The 25,757-nt window shown below is 42.3% G+C and overlaps 2 protein-coding genes across 2 annotated transcripts in view; both read left to right on the forward strand.

Annotated features, from left to right (window-relative positions):
* Positions 1-322: 322 nt before the first annotated feature.
* Positions 323-18,229, forward strand: LOC101859548 (LYR motif-containing protein 4). The gene is made up of 3 exons (XM_005092052.3): positions 323-440; positions 13,940-14,060; positions 16,196-18,229. Exons 1-3 carry the CDS (start codon positions 355-357, stop codon positions 16,262-16,264), a joined length of 276 nt encoding a protein of 91 aa, XP_005092109.1. The 5' UTR covers positions 323-354; the 3' UTR covers positions 16,265-18,229.
* A 1,509-nt stretch (positions 18,230-19,738) lies between these two features.
* Positions 19,739-25,757, forward strand: part of LOC101848177 (multidrug resistance-associated protein 1) — a gene marked incomplete in the record, with an annotated part of 59,192 nt that continues 53,173 nt past the window's right edge. The window contains 1 exon segment of the mRNA XM_035973986.1: positions 19,739-20,985.

Raw genomic sequence — 25,757 nt, forward strand, 5'->3', positions numbered from 1 at the left:
TAATACAGTTTTTAAAAATTAATTTCCCCAGGCTGTTGTACAACTAACAAGTTGTTGCATTCAGCGTAAAAACCGCGTGCCTGGTAGGCTATTTCACTCCAAGAAACTGCTATTGTGTTTGGACTTGGATCTGGTATTGTTGCAGAAATAATCAATTTAATCTAGATATAGATCTAGTCTAGCTATTTAAAATTGGTGATGAGCTTTATCGTGTTGAAATTTAATAAGCAAATATGATAGCCAACAAATCCATATTGTTGATAAATTTTTTCTCTTTTGTTTGTATGCTTCTGTGCAATAATAATATAATATAAATCTACGTCCAATCCATTAATCTTACTCATTTTGACCAAGATGGCAGCCTCCACAAGAACGAAAGTGTTATCATTGTACAAGGAACTTCTCAAAGAGAGCAAAAGAGTCACCGATTATAATTTCAGGTAAATCTATATAATTATAAAAGTTTATGTGTTGACGGATCACATTTTTTTGGGGAACAATATCGGTAAAATGTCTGTTTCTAGAATCTAACTAGATTCTAGAACAATTTTCAAGGTGCTATTGCATAAGAATGATTTTGCATTGTCGGACGGCTGTTCGGCAAGGGTAATTTTGGGCAACGAAGTGTATACTGACCTGGTAACTAGGAACAAAGTCACGAAGTATACAGATCCCGTAGAGGAAATCTTGTTTTTAAAAAAAACTCATGCACCCGTCTCATGTAAGGAAGTGGTTATCCTCACCCGGGGTGAGAATAAAAATTGATCTACCTCTCACCCCGGGTGAGACTTCCCAGCGTAGGCTATTCGGTGCTTTTTCGGTAGTTCCCACCCCCCTTATTTGAGCCTGACCTACATTTAGATCTATGCGTTTGATTCGCGGCGAGCTAAGATCAAACCTAACAACTGCAAAACACATCCCCTTTACGCAGATGTGTGCGTATATTACCCCTTAAACCTGCAAATTACCCCCTTAAACTTAAAGTTTTGGTGGTGCGTGAGCTTTACTCTTTAAAATTTCGTTTCGGGGGTTTGCATACGCTTTAAAACTCAGGTAGTGTGCGTCTTGCAATCATCATTTTCCCCCTTCTCTACCCCGAAGCCGAGTCAATGATTTAACTACACACCCACACACATAACACCGCAGTCACCTTTTGTCTGGGACTGTGTCAGAAGCAGAAGACCTAGCCTAGCCTAGAATTAGATCTAGAATCTACTCATCAGCTGCGCACAGTTCCTGGCGACACCGGCCTGCTTGAGCACAGAAGCTCCGCCCACATTTTGGTCGCTCGCATTATAATTTGCCGGTGTCGTGCCTTGAGTTTACCCTTGCCGTGAGATTACCCCCATCCTTCTTTAACACACTAGATCTAGTAAACTTGAATTGTTCACCTTCGAAAGATTGGGATGGCTCTGAAGAATAAGGAATTAGTTATTTTCCAATCCTGCTACTCATCCCGATGTATTCGGGATATCCAGATTTTTTGCCCCAAATTTCCAAGCATCTCGATTTTCCCAATGTTGATCCCGTGTATTCGGATTAAAAAATTTTTTTTTTTTTGGTCCCGTCTGTTGTGCCGGATTTTTTGGTAAAATCTTAATCTGCCTTCTTCTTTGTCGTGGGAAGCACCACGTCGTTAAACTTTTTGTCAGCAGAAACTCAAAGCACTATTTTCCGAAATTTCTATGTCGAATTTAGTTGTTGTGTTGGATCTTTGCACGCCAGTGTTTTTTCAAGAAACATGTATAATGGAAGTAGTATTGGTTGGGAATTCCGACTTGGGATCAAGACCTAGGCCCTAAATCATAATCATTTTCGCTTTTATTTTTGTTTCAACTCAGAATTCTCTGATGATGGCCTTGGTGATAGCTGTTTAGTTTAAATTGCGACGCACAAATGATCAATATTATTCGTAGTTCTGCTATTACTTTCAAAACAAGCTTTATCCGAGTTCTGGTTAGCCGGGCTCGTCATCAAGACCCGTCAGTAAAATTCTTTCAATCGCGCTTTCACACCACGTGACATGTCTCCGACCAAAGTGAGTTCCGCGTGTGTCGTGGACCGTCCGTTTACGGGGTCAATTTAAGTTCATGCACACCGGCTGAAGCGTCTTTCGGGACTTATCTGGGGGGGACGGGGCGCGTGTAAAACACTTAAACTAGGACAGCTTGACGTGATATTTCAGGATTTAAAAAAAATAATGGTAAAACACACACAGGCACGGGTACGCACACACTCACCTCCCCCCACACACACATACACACACACACACATCCCTGGAAATTGTTTAAGTCAGTTTGGCAGTGACCTTGGTGATTTGTCGTTGATCCCGATTTTTCCCCCCCTGAGATCCTGACTTTTAGTTTTTTTAAAGTTTTAGTAGAGTTTTTACGGCGCTCACAACTGCATAAGGTCATATGAGCGCCAAGGGGTGGATGTCAACAGAGAAGTCCTCACAGGGAATCAGACTTACTCTGCTCTCCTCTCTAGCTTCAACAGCACAAAGTCTGCTTTGACTATCGAGGCACCCCAGAAATAGCGGGTCACAAGAGTGAGAGTGTGACAAACATACAAAAGAAGTAGACGGAAATGATAATAATAAGGATTAGGAAAGAAAAGGCAGCACAGTTATGAGTATGACATTGTTAGATCAGCCCATTTACAGTTCTACTGAGCACTAGCACGAGAAATGTCCCTCCTTTGGGAATGACCTAAAGACACTTCAGTCAGGGGGTGATCCTGACTTTTAGATTTCATTGATTGGCAGGTCTGATTTTCTTTGTGCATTACAGTTGGAATTGACCCCTTTTGGTTTGTCAAATTTATTTTATTTTTGATTGGCTCAACCACCACCACTCTTCCCCCCTCCAAATGGACACAACTCTAAGTGTGGTCAGTATTACCCATTTATTTCTTGCTGTTACTAAGAAACCTTAAGTAAATTACAAAATTGTTAGCATTCAATCATAGTAATGGTCACTATATGTGTGTCTTAGTTTAGTTTAGTACAGTGTTTTACGGCGCTCGCAACTGCATAAGTTCATATGAGCGCGTGAAACACAAGTTGGTAGCATTCGCAACAGTTCACTGCACGGTTGGTCGACAATTAGATTTTAAAATGCTAAAATACTAAAATTCAGTGTAAATATATTTGTGATTTAAAACAACTCTTATAAATAACAATAAAAATTTTGTGGCTGTGTGAATGTGCGTGCGTGTGAGTTAAATGTTTACATGCAAAAATTCTTACTATAAAATTAGGAAATAATTGACTTTTACCCTTTAAGTTTCTAAAACAAGGGTTTAAATACCCCTTAAGATAGAAAACCAAAGGGTGAAAGAACCTCTTAAGTTGGTCTGAAAAGGGGAGCCCTGCAAGCCCCCCTGAAACCCCCCTACTCTTGGGGCCAAAACCCGTGAATAACAATTGCGGGGTGGGAACTACGGAAAAAGCGCCGGCTATTCTCACCTGGTGTGAAACAAGACCTGTTTTTCCTCATTTCGGAATGTTGTCTATCGGTGTGGATGATCAAATTGATAAAAGCCAAGAAAAAAATTATAATGTTATAGCACAAAAGTAAGCTAATTTGATCATCTTCAAAGATGCTATGGCTATTTCACTTTTCGAATAGAGCCGAACTACGCGGTTCGCCATTTTGTTTTGCCCGGAAGTTCTTGCAAGATCTACTCCTCCCCTCTCTCTCTCTCTCTGTCTCTTTCTGAATACTGTCTATCGGTGTGGACGATCAAATTGACCAAAAGAAAGTTTTAAAATGATGTCAAAACACAAAACTAAATTAATTTGGTCGTCTACAAAGAAGCTACGGCTATTTAACTTTCCAAATCGAGCCGAACTGTGCGGGTCGCCATTTTGTTTTGCCCGGAAGTTCTCGCGCTACTCCTCTCTCTCTCTCTTTCTCTCTCTCCACTGCCCACAGACAAAATTGCACGCTTTTAGGCTAACACTAACAGTAGTAATAGTAATTATAGATCTAGAACTACCCCCAGTGGGTCGGGGGGATATAAATAGACCCACTGCTTCGTCTGCAGAAGGTGCAACCCCCTCAAAGACGGAGTGTCGCACACGGACCCCAACCCTCTGGGATTCGTGTGCGACACTCACTTTGGTGTATCTTCCTCTTCTCCTTCCTTCTTTCTTTCTTCTTCTATCTTTTCTCCCACCGCTGACCTCAAGTGCAGTAAAAAGAGAGGTCACCCATCCCACAGAGTGGGCGCCTCGTTGACCGTGAGGTGCGACCCGTGCGGAGGGAAACCGGGTACCTGGCGGTTGAGGTGAGATCAGTCCATGGACTGTCCCTCGCCAATACACCTCTTTGGCCCAGGTTTTCCTCTTAGACGGGAGGGTGGCACGGCCCATGCCACTCAATCGGTTGAGAGCTGAAACCCCATCAAGCCCTGGGTCAATCTTGACGGGAGGGTCTTGTACTTTCTCGTTGAGAGTATAGCTCCGGGGTAGCCCTGGCACAGCTCTGGTCATCCGAGCAATGTGTCCCCTTGTTGGGCTCCATGGCGGGCGGGGAGCCCCGGAGTAGAATCAACCATAAATTTCATATGGAATCCAAATCTAAAAAAGACCCTTCCCCAGCTCCCAACGTTAATAAAAAGTCTCGGGATGCGGGTGCGGCCGCCGAGCCGAGCAAACTATCAACCACCACAGGTAAAAGGACCTTTACGGACGCCTCCTTTCTCCCTTCTCCCGGGGAGCTTCTGAGGCAACCGTACTTGACCATCTGCAGCACCGATGCGCAGAAGAAAATTACAGATCTTAACCTGTTTAAGACAGGAGAAGCACTAAGACAAGTTCTGGGGTACATTCCAACGAATGTTCAGAAACTGTCCTCTGGTGCTCTCCTCGTCAAATGCGCATCGGAAAAAGAACTGGCCAAAATGGAAAAAATCACGACCTTCGGCGGTGTTCCTTGTGTATCCGAGCGACACCAGAAGTTCAACCGATCGAAGGGCGTGGTCCGCAGCCATGAGCTGAAGGGCTGCTCCAACGAGGAAATTGTGGCAAATTGCGAAGGTGTGGTCGAAGCCCGCCGGATTACTCTTCGGCGGGGGGAGACCACACTCGAAACGAACACGATAATTCTAACTTTCGATTCGTGTCGCCCTCCAGCCACCGTTCGGGCATCTTACTTGATACTCGAAGTACGACCCTATGTGCCGAACCCTCTGCGCTGTTTCAAGTGTCAGAAGTTCGGCCATAGCCAGTCACGATGCCGTCACGCAGCCGTGTGTCCTCGTTGTGGCAAGACCGGGCATCCTGAGAAGGAATGCAAGGCTGGTCCTTGTTGCCCCAATTGCCACGGCCAGCACACAGCTTTCAGCAAGGAGTGCCCGACTTGGCTCCAAGAACGCGCAATACAAGAACACAAGACGCGAAATGGCTGTTCCTTCAAGGAGGCCCGAAAGGCTGTCTGTCCGCCAGTCGTGACCCCGGTCCCTGGCCGGACATATGCGAAAGTACTCCGGCCTGTCATGAAGTCGATCAGTACCTCCACTGCCGACTTCCCACAGCCGGCAATCGACAAGCGAATCTCTATAAAGTCAAAGAAGGTCCTTTCTACCCCTGTGGTACCCACCTTTGAGGTGCCTCTTTCTAACCGCTATGGGACTCTAGGGGAGGATGGGGAGGACTCTTCCTCCATCCCCTCTTCTACCCCTCACCCCTCTTCTATCACTTTTTCTTCTTCTTCTTCTTCTTCTGTTTCTTCTTATTCCACCCCACAGCCCCTCCCTCTGATGGAGTGTGGGGTGAACCCTCCCCCCCCTTCCCGGCCCTCTCCGTCTGCCCCACCTCCCCCTACCCCTCCAGCAGACAAACCCCTGCCTATGGAGGAGGACATCTCCGACCCCCCTCCCCGGCCTGACCCCGGGAAGGGCGGAGTCTGTCACTCCTCCAAATCCCCCACTAGACCGCCGTCCAATCCAGGACGGCAACCTAGAAAGCACTCTGCCTCCCCCGCAAGGAGGAGTCAGAATGTTTCTTCGAAGCCGGGGCCTTTGAGCTCCAAATTAAAAAGTAAAAATTCATAATGGCGGTCCTGCAATGGAATGCCGGCGGAATCCGACCTTCCATTGCAGAATTGCAACATTTACAGGCCACACTGTGCCCACGGGTGGCCTGTATTCAAGAAACAAAATTCGCCCCGGCTTCAACCATAGACTTAAGAGGATTTACTGCATACCATCACATTCACACGGAGAACCAGATTGCTTCCGGTGGTACCACCATCTACACCGACAACCACACACTCCACAGACAAGTACATCTTAAGACGACCCTCCAGGCTATTGCCGTACGGGTCACCCTGCACAGACCAATCACGATCTGCTCAGTTTACATCCCACCAACTTACCCCCTCAAAATAACCCAACTAAATGACTTAAAATCTCAGCTCCCAAAACTTTTTATTTTGCTAGGTGATTTCAATGCCCACAGCCCCCTTTGGGGAGACAAACCTATAAACCAGAAAGGAAAAATAATAGAAGACTTTTTATTTCAAAATAACATCTGTCTCTTAAATGATAAATCCCCAACTTACAGAAACAGAGCCACTTATGGCACTTCATCCCTTGACCTCACCTTTTGTACCCCTGACCTAGTCCCAGATCTTGAGTGGTCTGTGCTGGATGACCGTACGGACCATTTCCCAATTCTCCTCAAAAACAATAGCCTCCAAAACGACCCGATCCCAGAACGCTTCAACTTCAAAAAAGCCGACTGGGACGGGTTTGCCAATCAATGTTCCCAGATTCTTAATCCCAATTTCGACCACAACTACAAAAAATTCCACGAAAAGCTCTTAGAAATATGCCACAATCACATTCCAAAAACAAAAACAAAACCCCGGAGGAACAAGATCTGGTTCTCTTGGGAATGTGAGGACGCGGTAAAGAAAAAGAAGGCAGCGTATCGAAGAGCCGTCAACAACACCACCATAGAAAACAAGATAATTTATTTAAAGGCTCGAGCTGAGGCACGTAGATGCCTCATGGAGAGCAAAAGACAATCATTCCAAAAATACATCTCCAAAATCAACAGCCAGACACCACTCAACCGAGTTTTCCAAATTGCTAAAAAATTCTTAGGTAGACGCACAGACACCATTCGGCACGTCCAGAGGCCGGATGGAACAACAGCTGAAGCACAAGTAGACATCGCAAACACAATAGCTACATCTCTCGCCAAAAACTCATCCCAAGCAAACTACAACACCACTTTTCAAAACATCAAAACTAACAGAGAAAAACAACACCTAAACTTCCCACTCAAACAACACTGAAACCTACAACGCAGACTTCACAATAGACGAACTCACATCGTGCATCTCGGACCTGGGCGATACAGCCCCAGGACCGGATGACATCCACAACAAGATCATTAGACACTTACCCTCAGAAACACTCACACTTCTATTATACATATACAACGACATGTGGCGGTCGCACTCCTTTCCGGAGTCTTGGCGTCTCGCCACTGTCATTCCAATACCCAAACCAAACAAGGACCACACACACGCATCCAATTACAGATCAATAGCACTAACGAGCTGTCTCTGCAAACTAATTGAAAAAATGATTCACAGGCGACTCATGTGGTTTCTGGAAACGACGGGCTCGCTGAGCGGTCTCCAGTGCGGATTCAGGAAAACTCGATCCACTCTGGATCACCTGGTCCGCCTGGAGACCTTTATACGCGAGGCGTTCGCTGAAAGAGGCCACATGATCGCCATCTTTTTTTACCTAGAAAAAGCCTTCGACACAACCTGGAAGTACGGCATTCTTCAAGACCTGCACGCACTCGGCATACGCGGTCACCTCCCTGCCTTCATTGGCAACTTCTTGAAGAACCGTTCCTTCCAGGTTCATGTCGGATCCTCCCTTTCAGACCCCCACCAACAGGAGGAAGGAGTCCCCCAGGGGAGCATCCTTTCTCCTCTCCTATTTGAAATTAAAATAAACTCCATAGTGAAAACCCTCCAGAACAGCATAGACAGCTCGTTATACGTTGACGACTTCTTGATATGCTGCCGATCGAAAAATCCTCATTTGAGATCTATGGAAAGTTTGCAGCTGCAAAAACTTGAAACGTGGGCAAACAACAACGGTTTCAAGTTCTCCCCGTCAAAGATGGTTGCAGTACACTTCTGCCGAACAGGCAGACGTGTGCTGCGGCCGGATTTGACACTATACGGGGAAATGATTCCCGTCCAGGACCAAGCTCGTTTCCTCGGCGTCATTTTCGACAAAAAACTTACCTTCATACCACACATCAAAGACCTTCGTGTGAGGTGCCAGAAAGCGTTAAACGCTTTGAAAATTCTATCAAATCCGGAGTGGGGCGGGGACTCAAAACACCTTTTCCACTTGTACATCTCCCTTGTCCGGTCCAGGCTTGACTACGGCTGTCAATTCTACGGATCGGCAAAACCACACGTCTTAAAAATACTAGATCCAATACAAAACCAAGGACTCCGCCTCGCTCTGGGAGCTTTCCGCACTTCTCCGGTGGAGAGCCTCCAGGCCGAGGCCAACATACCACCACTCTCACTCAGACGCACACAACTCTCACTACAATACGCAGTTAAACAGAGCTCAACACCGGAAAATCCAGCACACAACAGCATTTTTCAAACAAATCCAGAAACCAGAAACAAATTCCAATACAACGAAAAACTCATCAAATCTTTCGGCCTCAGAATCTTTGAGGACCTCAAAAACTTACACTTTTCCAAACAAGACATCCAACAAATTCTTTTCCCCGACCTCCCTCCGTGGCACCTCACCAAGGCAAAAGTAGATTTACAGCTGACCACACACAACAAAGAAAGCACAAACACCAAAACTTTTCAAGCAGAATACAAAAAACTAATAGATAAATACCCCGGTGCGGAGCTCATCTTCACAGATGGCTCCAAAAAAGACAATGAAGTGGGCGCCGCAGCCCTATCTCCCAACAATACACACCAGAGGAGACTCCACCCTGAAGCCTCCATTTTCACTGCGGAGGCCACTGCCATTGACAAAAATAGTTAGGCTACAACAGAAAATCCATACACTATCCGAAACAGGAAAAAACATCATGTTCGCATGGATACCCAGCCATGTGGGCATCCGAGGAAACGAGCAAGTAGACGACCTGGCGAAGAAAGCTTCATCCCTTCTGCTGGGATCAACGACAAACACTCTCCCACAGACTGACTTTAGAAATAAAGTAAAAAAGTACACCTCCTGTCTGTGGGAGAGCCACTGGGAAAACCAGAAAAATAATAAATTATATGAAATTAAACCCAAACTAGAACAGCGAAATCCTTCGGATCTCTCCAGAAGAGACGAAGTCATTTTTACTCGATTGCGCATCGGACACACGGCGTTAACCCACAAATACCTCCTACAGGGAGATGAGAAGCCGTTCTGTGTCGGATGCGACACAGATTTTACCATTAAACACATTTTAACAGAATGTCTAGACTTTGGAGAGATCCGAAGGAAATATTATAAATGCAAGAAATTGCAGGATATTTTTTCCGTCGTTGTTCCCAGCAGAATTTTAAATTTTATAAAGGCCATTGGCCTTTATGGCGAGTTGTAGAATGAATTTGATATTATTAAAATTTTTTATTGTTACTTAAAAGTTGTTTTAGATCACAAATGTATTTACACCGAATTTGAATATTTTAACTTTTTAGCATTTTAAAGTAAATTAGTTAGCCAGTCGTGAAGTGAACTTTCGCAGAGGTGAACAACTTGTGTTTCGCGCGCTCATATGACCTTAGCAGTTGCGAGCGCCGTAAAACCTTATACTATACATACATAGATCTAGAACGTTTGTTCACGGCACAGAATTCTACATTTCTGTTATCACAGTGTAGAATTCTGAAAATTCTGTGGTTCAGGGTGAACGCTTCACTGGTTGGCCTAGGCTAGGCCTATAACGGTGAACGCCCACCGGTTGAGAATAGCCAAAAGACTCGCCTGCGCTATTCTCACCCGCGGTGAGAATAGAGGTGGCCATATAGCCCTCATGTAAACGTGTTAGATCTAGAGTCTAACAGCGTCACCGCGCTGCTGTTGGGGTGCGCAAGCCCCGGTCTCCTGCTTTGTTTTGGATAAGAACAGTGAAAACGAGGTCACTTTCTGTGAGCATGCGCAGAATGCAGCTTATTTCACTTTCGTTTTGGAGGTTCCTGTCAACATACGTGATTCTACGGTATCTGAAAGTTTTGCCCCTTCATATTGATGGTTTTCGTAACTTGTATCGGTGAATTTTCTAAGCGCTTCAAGTGGTCGATTATTTAGCACATATAGTTTTAAATCTAGCTCTAATGTATCGTAGAATGTATACTAGAATCGATAAATACTATTGCAAGCTGCTTCTTAATGCCCAGGAACATGCCAGATAGGGTTGCGCACTGAAGCAGACCAAATTTGTGCAGTCCGTTTCAGTGCGCAATATATCAGCTTTTTTGCTATTTGGCATTGATAGTGTGGCTTCTAGGCCCTTTAGTTGTTTTACTTATTAAGTTATTTCTTTATGACCTGCATTGTGCACTGAAACAGACTGTTTTCCTTCCGTTTGGATGCATTATATTGCCATTGGAAGATGAAGATGATCAGTTAATGTATTCATGTCAAAATTAATTAATATGGAAATTTAATCTCCAAAATGTTCAATTTCTTCTTTTCATGTCTTTTTCTTCTTCTTTTTTGTCCTTTTCCTTAAATAAGAATACTAGTCTAGGTATAGCCTAACTCTTGTTTTCTTCTTTCACCTTCTTGTGTCCACAGCACCTTTCTTTTTATCCATTATCAAAACACATGTATACACACGGTGTAGGGAAATTAATCTCATGTTAGGGGGCGCACAGCTCCCAAACAGAACACGCCTCATTGACCTTGGCCTTCCGTTATGGTCAGTACAGGAACTTCTTGCAGGGAAAAGAAGACAAGGCGAGGATAGAGAAAGCTGAAAAGTGTCAGAAAAGAGCTAGATCTAGATCTAGAGCTGTAAACATGGTACTATTGCGCACTCAACCAGACAATATATGTTGCACCAAACAGACACCTTGCGCATCAACCAGACACACGTTACCAAACAAACACCACCACAACGTATAGAAATTTTAAACTGCTGTTACAGTAATGCACTACACCGTATAGAGAGGAAGTCTTTCTAACTTCTGGTGAAAAAATCATGAAGATTGACCTGTAACTTCCAGAGATATCCACAAAAGATCGCTTACGGTATATCGCACCACAGGATACTTAGATCTAGATCTAGAATTAGAATGAAGTGGCTAGCCGTACATAACTTATACGAAGTGGCTAGCTGTACTTAAGTACGGCTAGACTGCCAGTCTAATCGTATTTAGATCTAGGTTTGGCCCTATCGACTCAAACCTGTTAAGTACACAGGTCTCATTAGATCTAGATCTAGATTTAGATCTAGTAATTATTCAGGTTCAAATAAATGCAAGTCAGTAAGGCTCCTTTTGGTTTTGTCTGAAATACAAATACTGGGATAATCCGGTTTTGGCCCCAGCGATTACTATGGAGTATGGGTTTTGGCTCCACCGAGCGTCTAAATGATTACTTTTCGGTGCACGTGTCGATACGAAGTCTGACGGCGGCGGTGAGAGGGATGGCGCACAGCTACCCGTAATATTCTAGGCTAGGCTAACAGGCGAGTGCGTCATGATCTTGTGCTAGCGGTGCTGACTTTTGACTGCAATATGGCCGCCATCCGATCGCCCGTTACGGGGACACAGCTCGCCTGGCCTCGCTAACGGCAGTGTGGTCTCTAGTATTATTAAGGCGTATCTCTATGGGCCTGACCTTCAATTTTGTTCAATCACTATGTTCATTATACAGTCCGTGCCGGCTTTAAGCACGTTTCGGACTCAAGCGCGCTAAACGGCTCTTACCGAATTTTTGCTATATAAATTACACGCCTTTAAGCACGGTAACTTCGGCTTCAAGCACGTTTCGTTTACAAGACTGTCAATATTTTCATGATGACCCAACGAAGTTCGAACACAGTCTACACCGCAGCAGTGGAGTGTGTCAAGAGAAACACAAAGAACGCAAGTGATGGACACACACACTCACACGGGCGGAGAGGAAGGCAGATGCACACAGCCGCGCGCGCGGACATAGGATCTAGACTAGGCTTAGGGCAAAGCTACGCTACACACGACCAAAAAAAAAAAAAAAAAAAAGAGTTGGGGAGACGAGAAAGGGAGGCTGGCTGCGATTTCAACTTTGACCCTCGCTATCCATTAATCCTGATTGTGTATCACGCTCGAGGTGGGATGTAGGCGGTGGTATGAGTGGCACAGCGGGCAGTGGTACGCACAGGCAGTGTGTAGGCCTAATGTGCTGTATGGTGACTGGCCGTCTAAATGAAGTTTTCATTTCCCATTCGACCACAAAACAAAAACAAACAAGGGAACAAAAACTACCATGGCGGGTGTCTAAATAACAGTGCACACTTTTGCGGGACCCCTATAGGCCTACTTACAAACAAAGGGAAATAGCACTGGAAATTTTCTACATGAAAACCTCGGGATTATGTCTACTTCGCACTCAAGCACGCTTAAGCTTTCTCCAGACGATCGTGCTTAAAGCCGGTATGGACTGTAATAACAATGTGAGCAAGTTGCCTCCCAATGTAGGGCCTAGCATACAGAAAATATTTCCAAAGGCCAGCATTCAATTCATTACATAGAATTTAGAGCTATTTCTAAACTAGACTTTCATTGTCCAATAACCAGGAGAAGGGGTTTGTATATCTGCCAACTTTCCCTGCCCGAAACACTTGTGCCCATGTGCCCCCACCCCACCAATCCCCCCAGACACACACACTAACAGCCCCCCGACCGACCCCTCTTGGCCCTGGTACGCACTAAGACACATCATGTCTTACACGAGTGTCAACAACTCACGTGTTCATGTGAAAAAAGACTTCTGGTTGGTGGCATAAGGTGTACGCTATGGGCTAGGCTATGCAGGTAATGATCCACAGCGCAAAAAAATGTTTGTTTTTCAATTATCTGGGAATTGCAAAAACCTGATATATGTGAGTAAAATAAAACATAAAAGTTAAAATAGATCACTGTGACAGGTTCAAGGTGAAAAAAAACAACTATGTTGGTAAGTGTGTTGTAAATGTATGGTGGTATAGTGTAGTGTTCAAAAAGGTGTGAGATTGGACCGAATTGTTAGTCTTTTGTATGATTTGATTAAACATTTACAAATGTTATTTCTGCCCTACCCCCCAGAGTGGTGCTATTGACTGAAATGTCTTTAGGCCATTCCCAAAGGGGGGACATTGCATTATCATGTTCTGTTTCACTGTAATATTTTTAATGAACTGATTCATCAATGTCATGCTCATAACTATGCTGAAATTGCAACAGAGAACTGCTGCTTTTTCTTTCCTCATCGTTACTGTCGCCAATTTTCCTCTACTTCTTTTGTATGTTTGTCACTGTCTTGTGACCTGCTATTTCCGGGGTGCCTTGATAAAGACTTTGTGATGTTGAAGCTAGAGAGGTGAGCAGAGTAAGCCCGATTCCCTGTAAGGACTTCTCTGTTGACATCCACCCCTTGGCGCTCATATGACCTTATGCAATTGTGAGCGCAGTAAAACCTCTACTAAATCTAAAACTAACTTTTCTGCCTGATTAAGCATGCAGCAGAGAGATCATTTCGTTGTCACAGCGTAAATAATTTAATGCGGGCTGATTCTCTCAATATGTATAGAACCTAAACAGGCCCTATAGAATAGACTAGGACTTGGTACTCACATGATTTTTTATGCATTATGAATGCGGCACAAGGTATTTCTTCTCTGTTTTCAATAACTTCAATAGTACTTTTTATCTGAAAGAAAGTTTAACTTCTCTTACAGAAATTATGCCCTGAGACGAACAAGAGATGCGTTCAAAGAAAACAAAGCCATCACTGATGCTGGTCAGATTCAGGCCCTTGTAGTTAAAGCCCAAGAGAATCTGGAAATGCTCAGAAGACAGGTACAGTCCTTTGTTTCTGGATCAAATATTTATATTTTAAACTGAATACTGAATGTGACAGTGGTCTCTGGTTCCCAGTTTTGCTCTTCAAGAAAAAAGTTTGAATTATTGAAAAAATTATTTCTAGTACCCACACAAAAGTAGAAAAAAAGCCCCCCCCCCCCCGCAGTGCCACTGACTGTAGTGTCTTTAGGCTATTCCCAAAGGGGGAACATTTCTCGTTCGAGCACAGAAGAATTGTAAATGGGCTAATTCATCATGTCACGCTCTTAACTGTGCCTGATCTACAACTAGGAACTGCTTCTTTTTCTTTCCTAATCCTTACTATTGTCATTTTCCTCTACTTCTTTTGTATGTTTGTCACACTCTTGCGACCTGCTATTTCCGCGGTGCCTTGATAGTCAAAGCAGACTTTGTGCTACTGAAGCTAGAGAGGTGAGCAGAGCAAGTCTGATTCCCTGTAAGGACTTCTCTGTTGACATCCACCCCTTGGTGCTCATATGACCTTATGCAGTTGCGAGCGCCGTAAAACCCTCTACTAAAAACAAAACAGAAGTAAGTCTATATTTTATTTGTATTCTTAATCTGAATAAACATGAACCAAAAAAAAGTAGCTCTCTAACACCTCTCTCTCGCTGTGTGTATTGTATGGTCTAGGGTCATAAAAGGATAGGCTTATCCTTCATCATGAAGTTCATGTTTGTGTCACTTGTGATTTTTGGTAATAAACTGATCTGGATGCTTTTTTTTTTTTTTTTTGTCTTGTGAAGAAAATTCTTGTGTGGGAAGGGGGTTTAAAGTCTGAGTGATTCCCACTTCTCAATGGAATTAGTTTTTCAGGAAGTGTACATTTTTAAAGTCTAGTGTCAAGCAGGCTCACTCCCACAGTAGACCTTTGTAGATCTATCTATCTATATATATATGAACCGTCTTGTTGTTGGTCTCTCAGTGCTTTGTTCTCCCTTTCTATTTCTTTTTCTTTTCCTCATATAAGCTTATGATTCAGCGATTTTTTTATTGTGTTTTTCTATCTTTTGTCCTCCTATTTGTGTATCAATTAAGGCTTGCCTCCTTCCCTAGCTCTACAATTAGTTGCATTGTACATGTAAGCAATAAAGAAATGTCCTTGCACATCTTTATTGTGCAATGTCAAAACATATTTATATATTTATGTAAGTTTTGTTATTTATTTAGCCACATTTCATATTCAACATATGACGTATTCCCTTTGACTTTTTTTCCATCTCTCTCTCTCTCTCTGTCTCTCTCCCTCTCGCTCTCTCTCTCTCTCTCTCTCTCTCTTTTTCTCTCTCTCGGGAATTGTAAATGGGCTTATTTTTGTCACTCTCTTGTGAACTGCTATTTCGGATGTGCTTTGATAGCCGGAGCAGCCTTTGTGCTGTTAGGCTAGAGATGTGAGCAGAGTAAACCTGATTCAGCGTTTAGACTTCTAAGTTGACATCCCCCCCTTGGCGCTCATATGACTTTATGCAGTCTCGAGCGCCATAAAACCTTACTAAAACAAAACAAACATGTGTACATATATATACACTACACTGGCCAGCAGATACATGCTTACAAACCCACCTGCACACACACTCACACATACATGAACATGATTTACTCTTCCTCATTAGTTTTCCTGTATCTCTGGTTTAATTGGCTCTTTTCTGAAAGAGGTTTACCGTTTGCATGTAGTGTACGAATTCATTTAATAATACTGTCAACTTGCCCTATACTAACAGCCACTGTTCACATCCCTGTCCAATGTGGCCACTGAGGGTCATTTTAGTGACAAGTCGGCTTTAGAACCTGCTCATAGAGGTTAGATCTACTTGCTATAAATAAATCTTTCTGCCAACCTGTCCTGAGACTTAGTGTGTACGTTCAATTTATACAAAAAAGCTCTTATGACAGATAAAATGGAAATGAAATGAAAAAATAAAATTCAGATTTCAGATTTTAATACATCTGTTGACTTTGAAAAGTCCCGTTAAGTGATCTTAACTGACCCTGTATATAGTGGTCACCTGTCCATAACGGTCACTTTTCTCTGTCATCTTGAGTAACCGTTATGGACAGGTTTAACTGTGCATGAATATTGATTTTCATTTTTTTTTTTCTTTTTTTATCAGGCAACCGTCAGCCAACTCTTTGGATCAGAAAAGCTGATCATTGAGAGTCAACCGAAGGGAGCTGGCTGATTTGAAAGTAAACAAGATAAAGATGTTTCGATGTATATAATAGTAATTAAAAATTATCTCAGTACCCTTAATTTCTGTGAGCATTTTGTGTGAAAGAGTTTGGGCACAAGTGTTCCCCAGAGTAGAATTGGAAGAGGCATCACATCAGTGTCTTTATATTCCCCAGCTATGTATTTAATTAAGTGGCTTAGCTCTTACCTTGCCTCTTGTCATTGTCAATATGGGAGCCTGAGAGGCATGGCAACAGACTGAAGAATGATTCAGTCTTATGTCCAATAACTCTAATGTTTATTAGGTAAGCTAACATATTATTTTTTTATTAACATATTTAATTTGTCTTAAGATATATGATTGTTTTGTTCATCATTTATGCTTTTAGGACTTCATCAAAAAATGAGCTGTCTCCTGCCTGTGATGGCAGTTTAGTTTAATTAGAAAATGTTGTGTCAGCTGAAGTGTTTAATAAATGAATGCAATGCTTGATATTATGTTATCCAGAGGTACCATACCCCTTCGGTTCTGATTTGTATTCAGTGCTGTATATATATAGAAGTTTGACTGAGTTTTGTTGTTGTTGTTTGTTTGTTTGTTTTTTTTTGGGGGGGGGGGGGGTGAGCAACTGAAGCACTTCAGAAGTCAAAGTGAGTGAATGTAAACTGTGCAAGCACAAATTTTCTTAGCCTGAATAACTGCTAATGTTCGTATTGTTAATATCTATATTGTCCTGTTGATGTCATCTGGCATGATTTTTTCAAAATGTATTTAATCTTGCTGAAGAGGATACTCTGCTTGTTTTCTATGTTTGCATTATATATTGGGCCGCTGGACAGGGGTGGCACTCTTCTAGAGATGATTCTGAAGTTCTAACATTCTTTGATGTTCACCTACCTTTATTTCATAGTTAAAGCTATCTTTTACAGTCTGTGTTTTGAACTCTTCCTAAAAGACTTAGAAATTATAGAGACACTCGTGACCGACTAGTTCTTTAGATGGTTCACATTGTTTTTAACTTCTCTGCCAATTTCCTAAACTCTGTTTGGTTAGTGGATGAAGGAGTGAAAATTGGGTACAGGTTTGTATGTCTTTCAAAGGATACTGTGTTTTTCCGAGGAAGACTGGGAATGGAACCCACGTTCTTATGTTTTGCAAAGTGGATGCATTGTTCGGCTGTTTATATCCTGTGATTGGTGGATATTTTTGTATGCAATAAGGCGAGGGGTAGGGGTAGAAGAATGAGTATTGTAGGTCTGACTTTTAGAAGGTGACACCCCTATTGTATATGTGGCCATGCATCCTTGCTGTTTCTTTCAGGGTAACTTAACATACAATTGCATTTCAGTTGTTTTCCAATTGAGATATATCGCCAGCTTCATTTCACGAGGGCTTAAGTCATGTTTTTAATTAAGCTTTGAGAAAATTAAATCAACAAAGAGCACCCAGATCAGAGCCATGCCTTGGGCCGTTGTTATTTTTCTGTTGAAGAAAAAGAAAGTAACGAACAAAGCTTTATTATAAGATGCCCCTTGATGTCTTTAATTGAATAACAGCTTTACTTGGAAACCCCCAGAAATTGATTAGGCCAATTGTGAATGACGCTGATGATATACAGTGCTGTCCCTGCCGGCTTTAAACACGTTTCGGACTCGAGCACGCTAAATGGCTCTTACCGAATTTTTGCTATATAAATGACATGCCTTTAAGCACGGTAACTTCGGCTTCGGGCACGCTTCATTTACAAGACAGTCAATCTATACATTCTTATACTAACATGTACTTTCATGATAACCCATGAACACAGTCTACACCGCAGCAGTGAGTGTGGAGAAACACAAAGAGCGAAAGTGATGGAGACACACACGCGCGTGCGGAGAGGAAGGCAGAGCGTTGAAAGAGATGCACACAGCCACGCGCTTGGATATAGGATCTAGCCGAGGGCAAAGATACACACAGGCGAAAAAAAAAATACAGAGAGTGGGGGAGACCAGAAAGAGAGGCTGGCTGCGATTTCAACTTTGCCCCTCAGTATCCGATAATTCTGATTATGTATCAGGCGCGAGGTGAGATGAAAGCAGTAGTATTGATATGGCACAGTGGGCAGTGGTGCGCACATGCAGTGTGTAGGCCTAGCAGCAAAGACCGTATTTTGGGGCCTAGTGTGCTGTATCGTGACTGGCCGTCTAAATTAAGTTTTCCTTTCCCATTCGACAAAAAAACAAACAAACAAACAAACAAAAACTACCATGGCGGGTAAAAATGACAGCGCACACTTTTGTGTGACCACTACTTACATGTACGAACAAAGGGAAATATCTCCGGAATTTTTCTACATAAAAATCTCTATGTTATGACTATGACAATGTCTACTCTACTTCAAACTCCAGCACGCTCCGGCATAAAGCACGCTTATGCTTTCTCCCGATGACCGTGCTTAAATCCGACATGGTCTGTAATAGTATAAACAGTTGTGGACTTGTTCTTGGATCATGACTCATGGAGGTGTGTCCTGTTGGTTAGCTCTATTAATTATAATCATAGCTACTTCTCAAGTGTTGTGTGTAACATTTCTTATGAGGTAGCCTACCTATTTATTATCCATCCCTGTTACGTTTCAATTTTTTAAAAATAGTGGAGCAATGACATACACACATAATATTTAGATCCATCCCAATTTGAATGTACTTGCAGGAAAAGGATAACATCGTTCTAGTATTTGGTAGGTAATTGAATTTTTTAATGAAGTCCATATATATATGCATGCTTCCACTCAAATTTTCTATGAAAATGGTAGGGTGTTCATCATTACAGTATTTGTGAGACATCGTGGTGAAATCAGGCGCTCGTCAAAATAATGAAATTGAAGAAACAGGTATTTTTCCTCAAGTTTGGCAATTTTTGTCGAACTTTTGTTTTTGGTTCATCATCTTTTATGTCCATATAAAAATATGTTTATGTGAATGTGAAATTTACTGATAAACCTTGATAATGGCCCAAAACATGTAAATTTTCAGTTTTCAAGGACTCGCAAGTTATAGAAGTTACCAAACTTTAGCGGCCGTTTCCTCGCAAATTTTACCCCAGAAAACAGACTACCCCCACCTCCTCCAATCGCAAATATCTTGAATTCTGTTCAAGATAGATGGGTATTTTTTTCATCCGAAAAAAAAAAGACAAATAAACAAACTTTAAGACTATACCAATAACTCTCTATGTCCAAAAATTAATGAGACACCTTTTTGGTTTGTATAAAAACATATTTCCTTGTGAATTTTACTGAAATCTTCCAAAACATTGTTAAAGGCACAAACTATGTAATTTTTTCAGTTTTCAAGGATTCTTTATATTGGAGGTACATGTACCAAACTCTGACGGCCATTTTCTCGCTAATGTCATAACAGAAACCAGGCAACCTCACCTTCTTTAATCGGAAATATCTTGACTTCTAATTCAAGATAGATGGGTTTGTTTTTTTTCATTGAAAGCAAGGCAAATAAATAAGCTTTTAGATAATACCAATAACTCCACCTGCTCAAAAATTGACGAGTGCCTGATTTCAACGTGTCGTGACACATTTTATAATTTAACATCTCTACTTTTCCATTTGAATTTGACTTGAAATTTCAAGATAATTTATCTCCCCTTCTTTAATACAATCTTGTTTCTTGTCCATGTTAGTACTTACTGCAACTAAAGCTAAAGGTGAGAAGGATTGGAATGATGCATTGATCCACCCAAGAGTTGCATTAACTTCATTAAGGGGAGGTGGCTAATGAAAATGCCAAAACTCAGTTCCAACCATTTTGTAGCCACTTTGTATGCATCAATGGATACATATACACTTTAAAAAAGAGGTTTTGTGAAATAAAAAATATCATACGTTTTCCAAATTTTACCCTCACTTTGACCAATATTCAGAAATCCATTAGTATTATTAGGCAATGCTGAAACGCAAAAATGCCAAATAACTCTAAACAGAATCAATATTCAGGGAAAGTGCTCTTGTAAGGAGGAGGGCACTTATCTTGGGAATAATGTGTGAAAATTTCAATGAAATCTGACTGTTAGTTATTGAGATACACTTTCTATAAAGTTACCAGTTAGCCGAAAATGCAATTTCGAGAAAAACGCAAAGTTTTCGAAACATTGTGCAATCACAAACATCTCGGTTTTCACTAAAACTAACATTATTCAGCAACATACACCATGTTGACACAGCACAGGCTATTTAAAAAGCTTATTTGACAAGTTTTTACATCAATTCTATGCCCCCCCCCCCCCCCCCAAACTGTCCTCTCACAATTGAATCTCCGCCCCAAGAATGTAAATTCTCATTTGTCTTTCAGTTTCTGTTCTTAAATGGGAGAAGAAGCAAAAATATCTATGTAAGGTAATAGGACATTCAAGGGCTTGTGTGAAAATTTCAACCAACTCTGACTGTAACTTTCTGAGATCTAATCAAAATAGTGCAGCAGATTTGGCAGAAAAGTCATCATTCCGAGAAAAACGCGAATAAAGATTTTGCATGCTGACATGCCTGTCTAAATTTATATATGTTAATGTTGCCATACTGAATTATTTAGGTAAATTGAGTTTGTTGTTAGTCTTTTCCACATTAAGAAATCTTTAAGCAGCTTTGAAATACGTAGTGGCTACGTTCACGGCTCCCTACTTCCTAAGCCTAGAAAATATTCTGTACCAAAGCCTAGCCTGAAATTTGGATTATAATACATTGCACTGTGAAGGTAAGAGATTGTATGCTAGATGGGATAGGGAGTTGGCGGATGCTCTGGTGTGGTTTGCTCCTTCTTTTGCATCAAACAACTATCATCCTTATTTCTCCTCCTTCTGTCAATTGTAGCCTATGTTACTCTGCAGTAACACCTCCCATCTTTGCGGGCTTATATGACCTATTTGTGTTGCAAATGCCGTAAAATTCTTACTTTATCTTTAAAAAATGCCAGGAGGGCTATCAGTAGTCCATGGATTTGAGTTGAGATGTCACTTGTCCTGACTTTGGTGAGAGGGAAAAAAAGTTATGTGATTTATATTTGCTGTGAATAATTGTGTTAAGGAACCCCAGCATGTTGCCTTTCCGTTTATTTGATCTCTTAGTACATGTATTTGTTCCATGTTTTTGTACTCCCTATACTTTACTATAGATTATTCTTACTTCTGACTTAAAATGCAGAAAATGTTGCACACTGTTTCTTCAGCTGTTTAAGAATTGCACTGTGTAAATAAGCAGATTTTATGTAGAAACCCTCTGTTGATTATGCTGTGAAAGACTATGTTGCTGGTCACTTGTGAAATATGTTGGCAATATGGTTTTCACTTCATGTTCGCTCATATTACTCAGGTTCAATTGAGATCATACCTATACTTTTGTCCCCAAAATGTGGTCGGCAAGAATTATCTTGCATATTTTTTGTGTGTTTTTAATTAAAGATGACTTTCTCGTCAAGTAGATCTAGCTCAAAATGGAGTTGAAAAATTACTGTTTTTCTGTATCATCACTACTTGTTTTTATTTTTAGTGCTTTTTAAAAATTGTTACTTCACAGTTTGTTAATTCGCATAAGCCTTTTCGTTCTTACTGTTGACGGCAATCTCTCTATTTGCCTCTCTTCATCTCTTAATTAATATCTACTTGCCTTACGCTATCTCTCGCACCATGTCTGTCTGTTGAGGTGTCTGTCTGTCTGTCTGTCTGTCTGTCTCTCTGCTTGTCTGCCTATCTTTCTGTCTGTCTGTCTGTCTGTCTGTCTGTCTGTCTGTACCCTTCTCTCTTACTCCCCCCCTCTCTCTATCTCTCTCTCTCTCTCTCTCTCTCTCTCTCTCCCCTCTCTCTCCTCTCCCCTCCCCCCTCTCTCTCTTCTCTCCCCTCCCCCTCTCTCTCACTCCTCTCTCCCCCCTCTCTTTCTCAAATTCTTCATCACAATCATACCTTATCCCCTTCCCTGGCCACTGAACAGTGGCAGGCTGGCCTCGACACACGGACCTTCGTAATCATTTGTGCACTGGTCTGTGGGCTGGAAACTGGTCTGTGGAAACAAACATTGTTCTATGCTAAGCGCTACAATGCATCGTAACTTGTTTCTCACAATTTTACGAACAGTCGGATTCAACAAAAGTGAAGGTCGGGTCAGAGTGTCTCTGCAGGCTTAAGAATAAGGCTAGGACAATAAAACTGCGATAAAAAGGTTTTTCAAATTTTAGGGCTAAGTACACCCGAACAGCTGGTTGACAATGTCTGTCTATCTATATTATATATAATATATTGTCATATATATGACAATATGGTGGCTTCCAAAAGAAACTTGAAAATGTAATCACCCAGTCATCGTGTTAAAGCCTTGCATTACTCACTCATGCAGCATACCAATCTAAAGCTAAATAATTTCAGCATCATATTTACAGCACATTAATATTTCGTCTGCGTTAAGAGACGCCCGAGATATGGTCACTCAAAACTGACCGTAAAAAAATCAGGCTTGGCAAAATGGTATAACTCCAAAGTAGCCCTGGCACAGCTCTGGTCATCCGAGCAATGTGTCCTCTTTTTGGGGCTCGGTGGTGGATGGGGAGCCACGGAGTAGAACCCCCCCCCCCCCCCCCGTTCCAAAACATGTTATGGAATTTAAAAGAAAAACACCGACGTCCTGACCTATCCCCAGCCCACAACGTTACTAAAACTAAAACGTCTCGGCTCGCGGAAGCAGGTGTAGCTACCGAGCCGAGCAAACAACCAGGAAAACGGACCTTTACGCCTCTTCTGTTCTCCCTCCTTCCAGCCAGGGAGCTTCCGGAGCAGCCGTGCGTGACCATCTGCAGCTCTGGTGCGCAGAAGAAGATCACAAATCGAACCCTTTTCAAGACACTTGGATACATCCCCACCACTGTTCAATACTGACTTCTGGTGCACTTCGTGCCAAGAAATCATCTGAAAAAGAAGTGACCGGACTCCTGGGTATCATGACCTTCGGCGGTATTCTGTGCGAATCTTGGCGACACAAGAAATTCAACAGCTTAAAGGGCGTTGCCCGCAGCCATGAGATGAAAGGCTGCTCTGCAGAAGAAATTGTGGCTGAAGAAGTGCTCGAAGCCCACCGGATTACTTTTGAGCTGGGTGAGACCACCGTAGAAACGAACACGTTTGATTTGGCGTTCAATTCGTGCTGCCCTCCAGCCACCGTTCGGGCATCATACGTGTGAGCCCATGTGGTCCCTCTGCGCAATTTCAAGTGTCAGAAGTTCGACCGACGCTCAAACGCGTGTCCTCGTTGTGGCAAAACTGGATTTTAAACTATCATGGCCTCTTTTTTTTTTTTGGGGGGGGGGGGGGGGGGAGACAAATCCACCAACAGCAGGGAAAAAATAATAGAAGATTTATTATTCCAAAACTACATCTGCCTTTTAAATGGTAAATCCCCAATCAACTGAAACAGATTCACATTTAGCACATTATCCATCAACCTTACCTTCTGCACCCCTGACCTGACCCCAGATTTTGAGTGGTCAGTATTGGATGACCATGCGGACCATTTCCTAATACTAGTAATACATGTACTTCTAAAAAAAAGCAATAGCATCCAAAACGAACCGGCCCCTGAGCACTTTAACTTCACTGGGATGGGTTTGCTATTGAATGCTCCAGATTCCAAACCTCCAACTTCGGCCTGAGCTACAACAAATTTCACGAAACGCTTCTATAGAAATGTACCGGCATCATAAAGACAGGCCAAAACCATCTGCAAAATCCCGGGGAAAAAAGATCTGATTCCCTGGGGAGTGTGATGATGTAGTAAAGAAAAAAGAAGGCAGCATGCCTCACCCCGAAGCTTCCATTTTTTTTCTGCTGAGGCCACCACTCTCAATAAGATGGCTTTGGACTCCGCAGAAAATTCCCCCAAATCATCCTTACTCATTCTGTCCTGTTCCTTGCCTTGCGTCACTTCATTCATCAATCTCATCTAAACACCTGAAAATAGTTAAATTGTAGTCGAGGATTCATTCCTTAAACAGAGCAGAGGAAAATATTGTGTTTTTGTGGCCACCTAGCCATGTGGGCTCCGAGGAGATGAGAAGGCTGATCTCCTGGCGAAGGAATCCTTGTCCCTACTGTTGGGATCAACAGAAAATAGCCCCCACAAACAGACTTTAAGAATAAGGATTAAAAAACCCCTACACCTTCAGCTTGTGGGATAAACACTGGGGTGAACAACTAAATAACAAGCTTCACAGTGTTATGCCCAAACGAGGACCACGAAAACCTTCGGATCTCTCAAGAAGAGACGAAGTAGTAGTGATTAACTGGAATATGTATTGGACATGCTTCCCTGGCCCGTGGATATCTCCTGCGGGGAGAAGAGAAACCGTTTTGTGTCAGACGCGAAACAGGCTCTACCATTAGACTTTAGACACATTACAATGTCCGGACTTTGAAGAGACTCGAGGTAAATATTTTAGTATTTTTAGATGCACAAAATTAAAAGATGTGTTCTCCGTCGTTGATCCCAACTGAATAATCAGTTTAATGAAGGCCCTTGGCCTGCACTCTAAAATATAGACAATTGTTGTTTTAAAGTGTAAACTGCTGTTTAAAAAAAATCTAATCTGTTTAAAAGTCCCATTTTTACCATATATGCGTTAATGAGACCTCTAGCCTTATTTTTAAAACAAAATTAAGCTGTGCTGTGAACTGTTCTGAATGCAACCAATTCGTGTTTCGCGGGCTCATATGACTTTATTGCCTTTTAAAAAGAAGTTGCGAACACTGTAAAACTCTTTCTAAACTAACTATGGAGCACTACTCCATGATGTACAGCAGAGTAAGCTTCTGTATCCAACCCGTTAGTCGATCCGATTTGAGCAACAGTTGCGTTGCCGGAAAGTTGTGACAAAACACAAACTTTTCAGTTTTCAAAAACCCGAGATGCCTGTGCGCGCGGTGCTTATCTATTTCATGGTTTACATTTGGACGAGAAAACAGTTGCGCAACTAAAGTTGCCCAGCGCGTGCCGATCCGTTAACGTTCGCTTTCCAGGCCATAGAAACTCACGCCTCACGTTTCACACCTCATGCCTCACGGAACACAGGGTTCATGCTTTACGTCTCACACACCAGTCTGTGTGTTGCATTCAAGATGGAATCATCTGACGAAGAAGATTTAATGATTTTGTTGTTCCTCAAAAGAAGGAAGCGAAAAAGAGGGAGCATAATAAAAATATGGTGCCAAGAGAATTTTTTTGCTCAGAGAATCCAGAGGAGCATTTCTGCGGACCTTTGGGTGCAGTCAGAATCTTGGAAAGGTTTTCCCAAACTAGTGCCCTTTGATCTTTGTCTTTGTAGTCAGGATCACGTGGGTCCCAGAGCAGAGGCCTTGCTCGGACTAACTCGATTAGATCTAATCTTTCTTTTTGTAATCTTCCATCCTGACGAAAAAATAAACATTGCACTCTGTTGACAATGGAATCTGGCCCGAGTCCAGCTCTACCGGG

Source organism: Aplysia californica, unplaced genomic scaffold (assembly GCF_000002075.1).
Source record: "Aplysia californica isolate F4 #8 unplaced genomic scaffold, AplCal3.0 scaffold00040, whole genome shotgun sequence".
NCBI lineage: Eukaryota > Metazoa > Mollusca > Gastropoda > Aplysiida > Aplysiidae > Aplysia > Aplysia californica.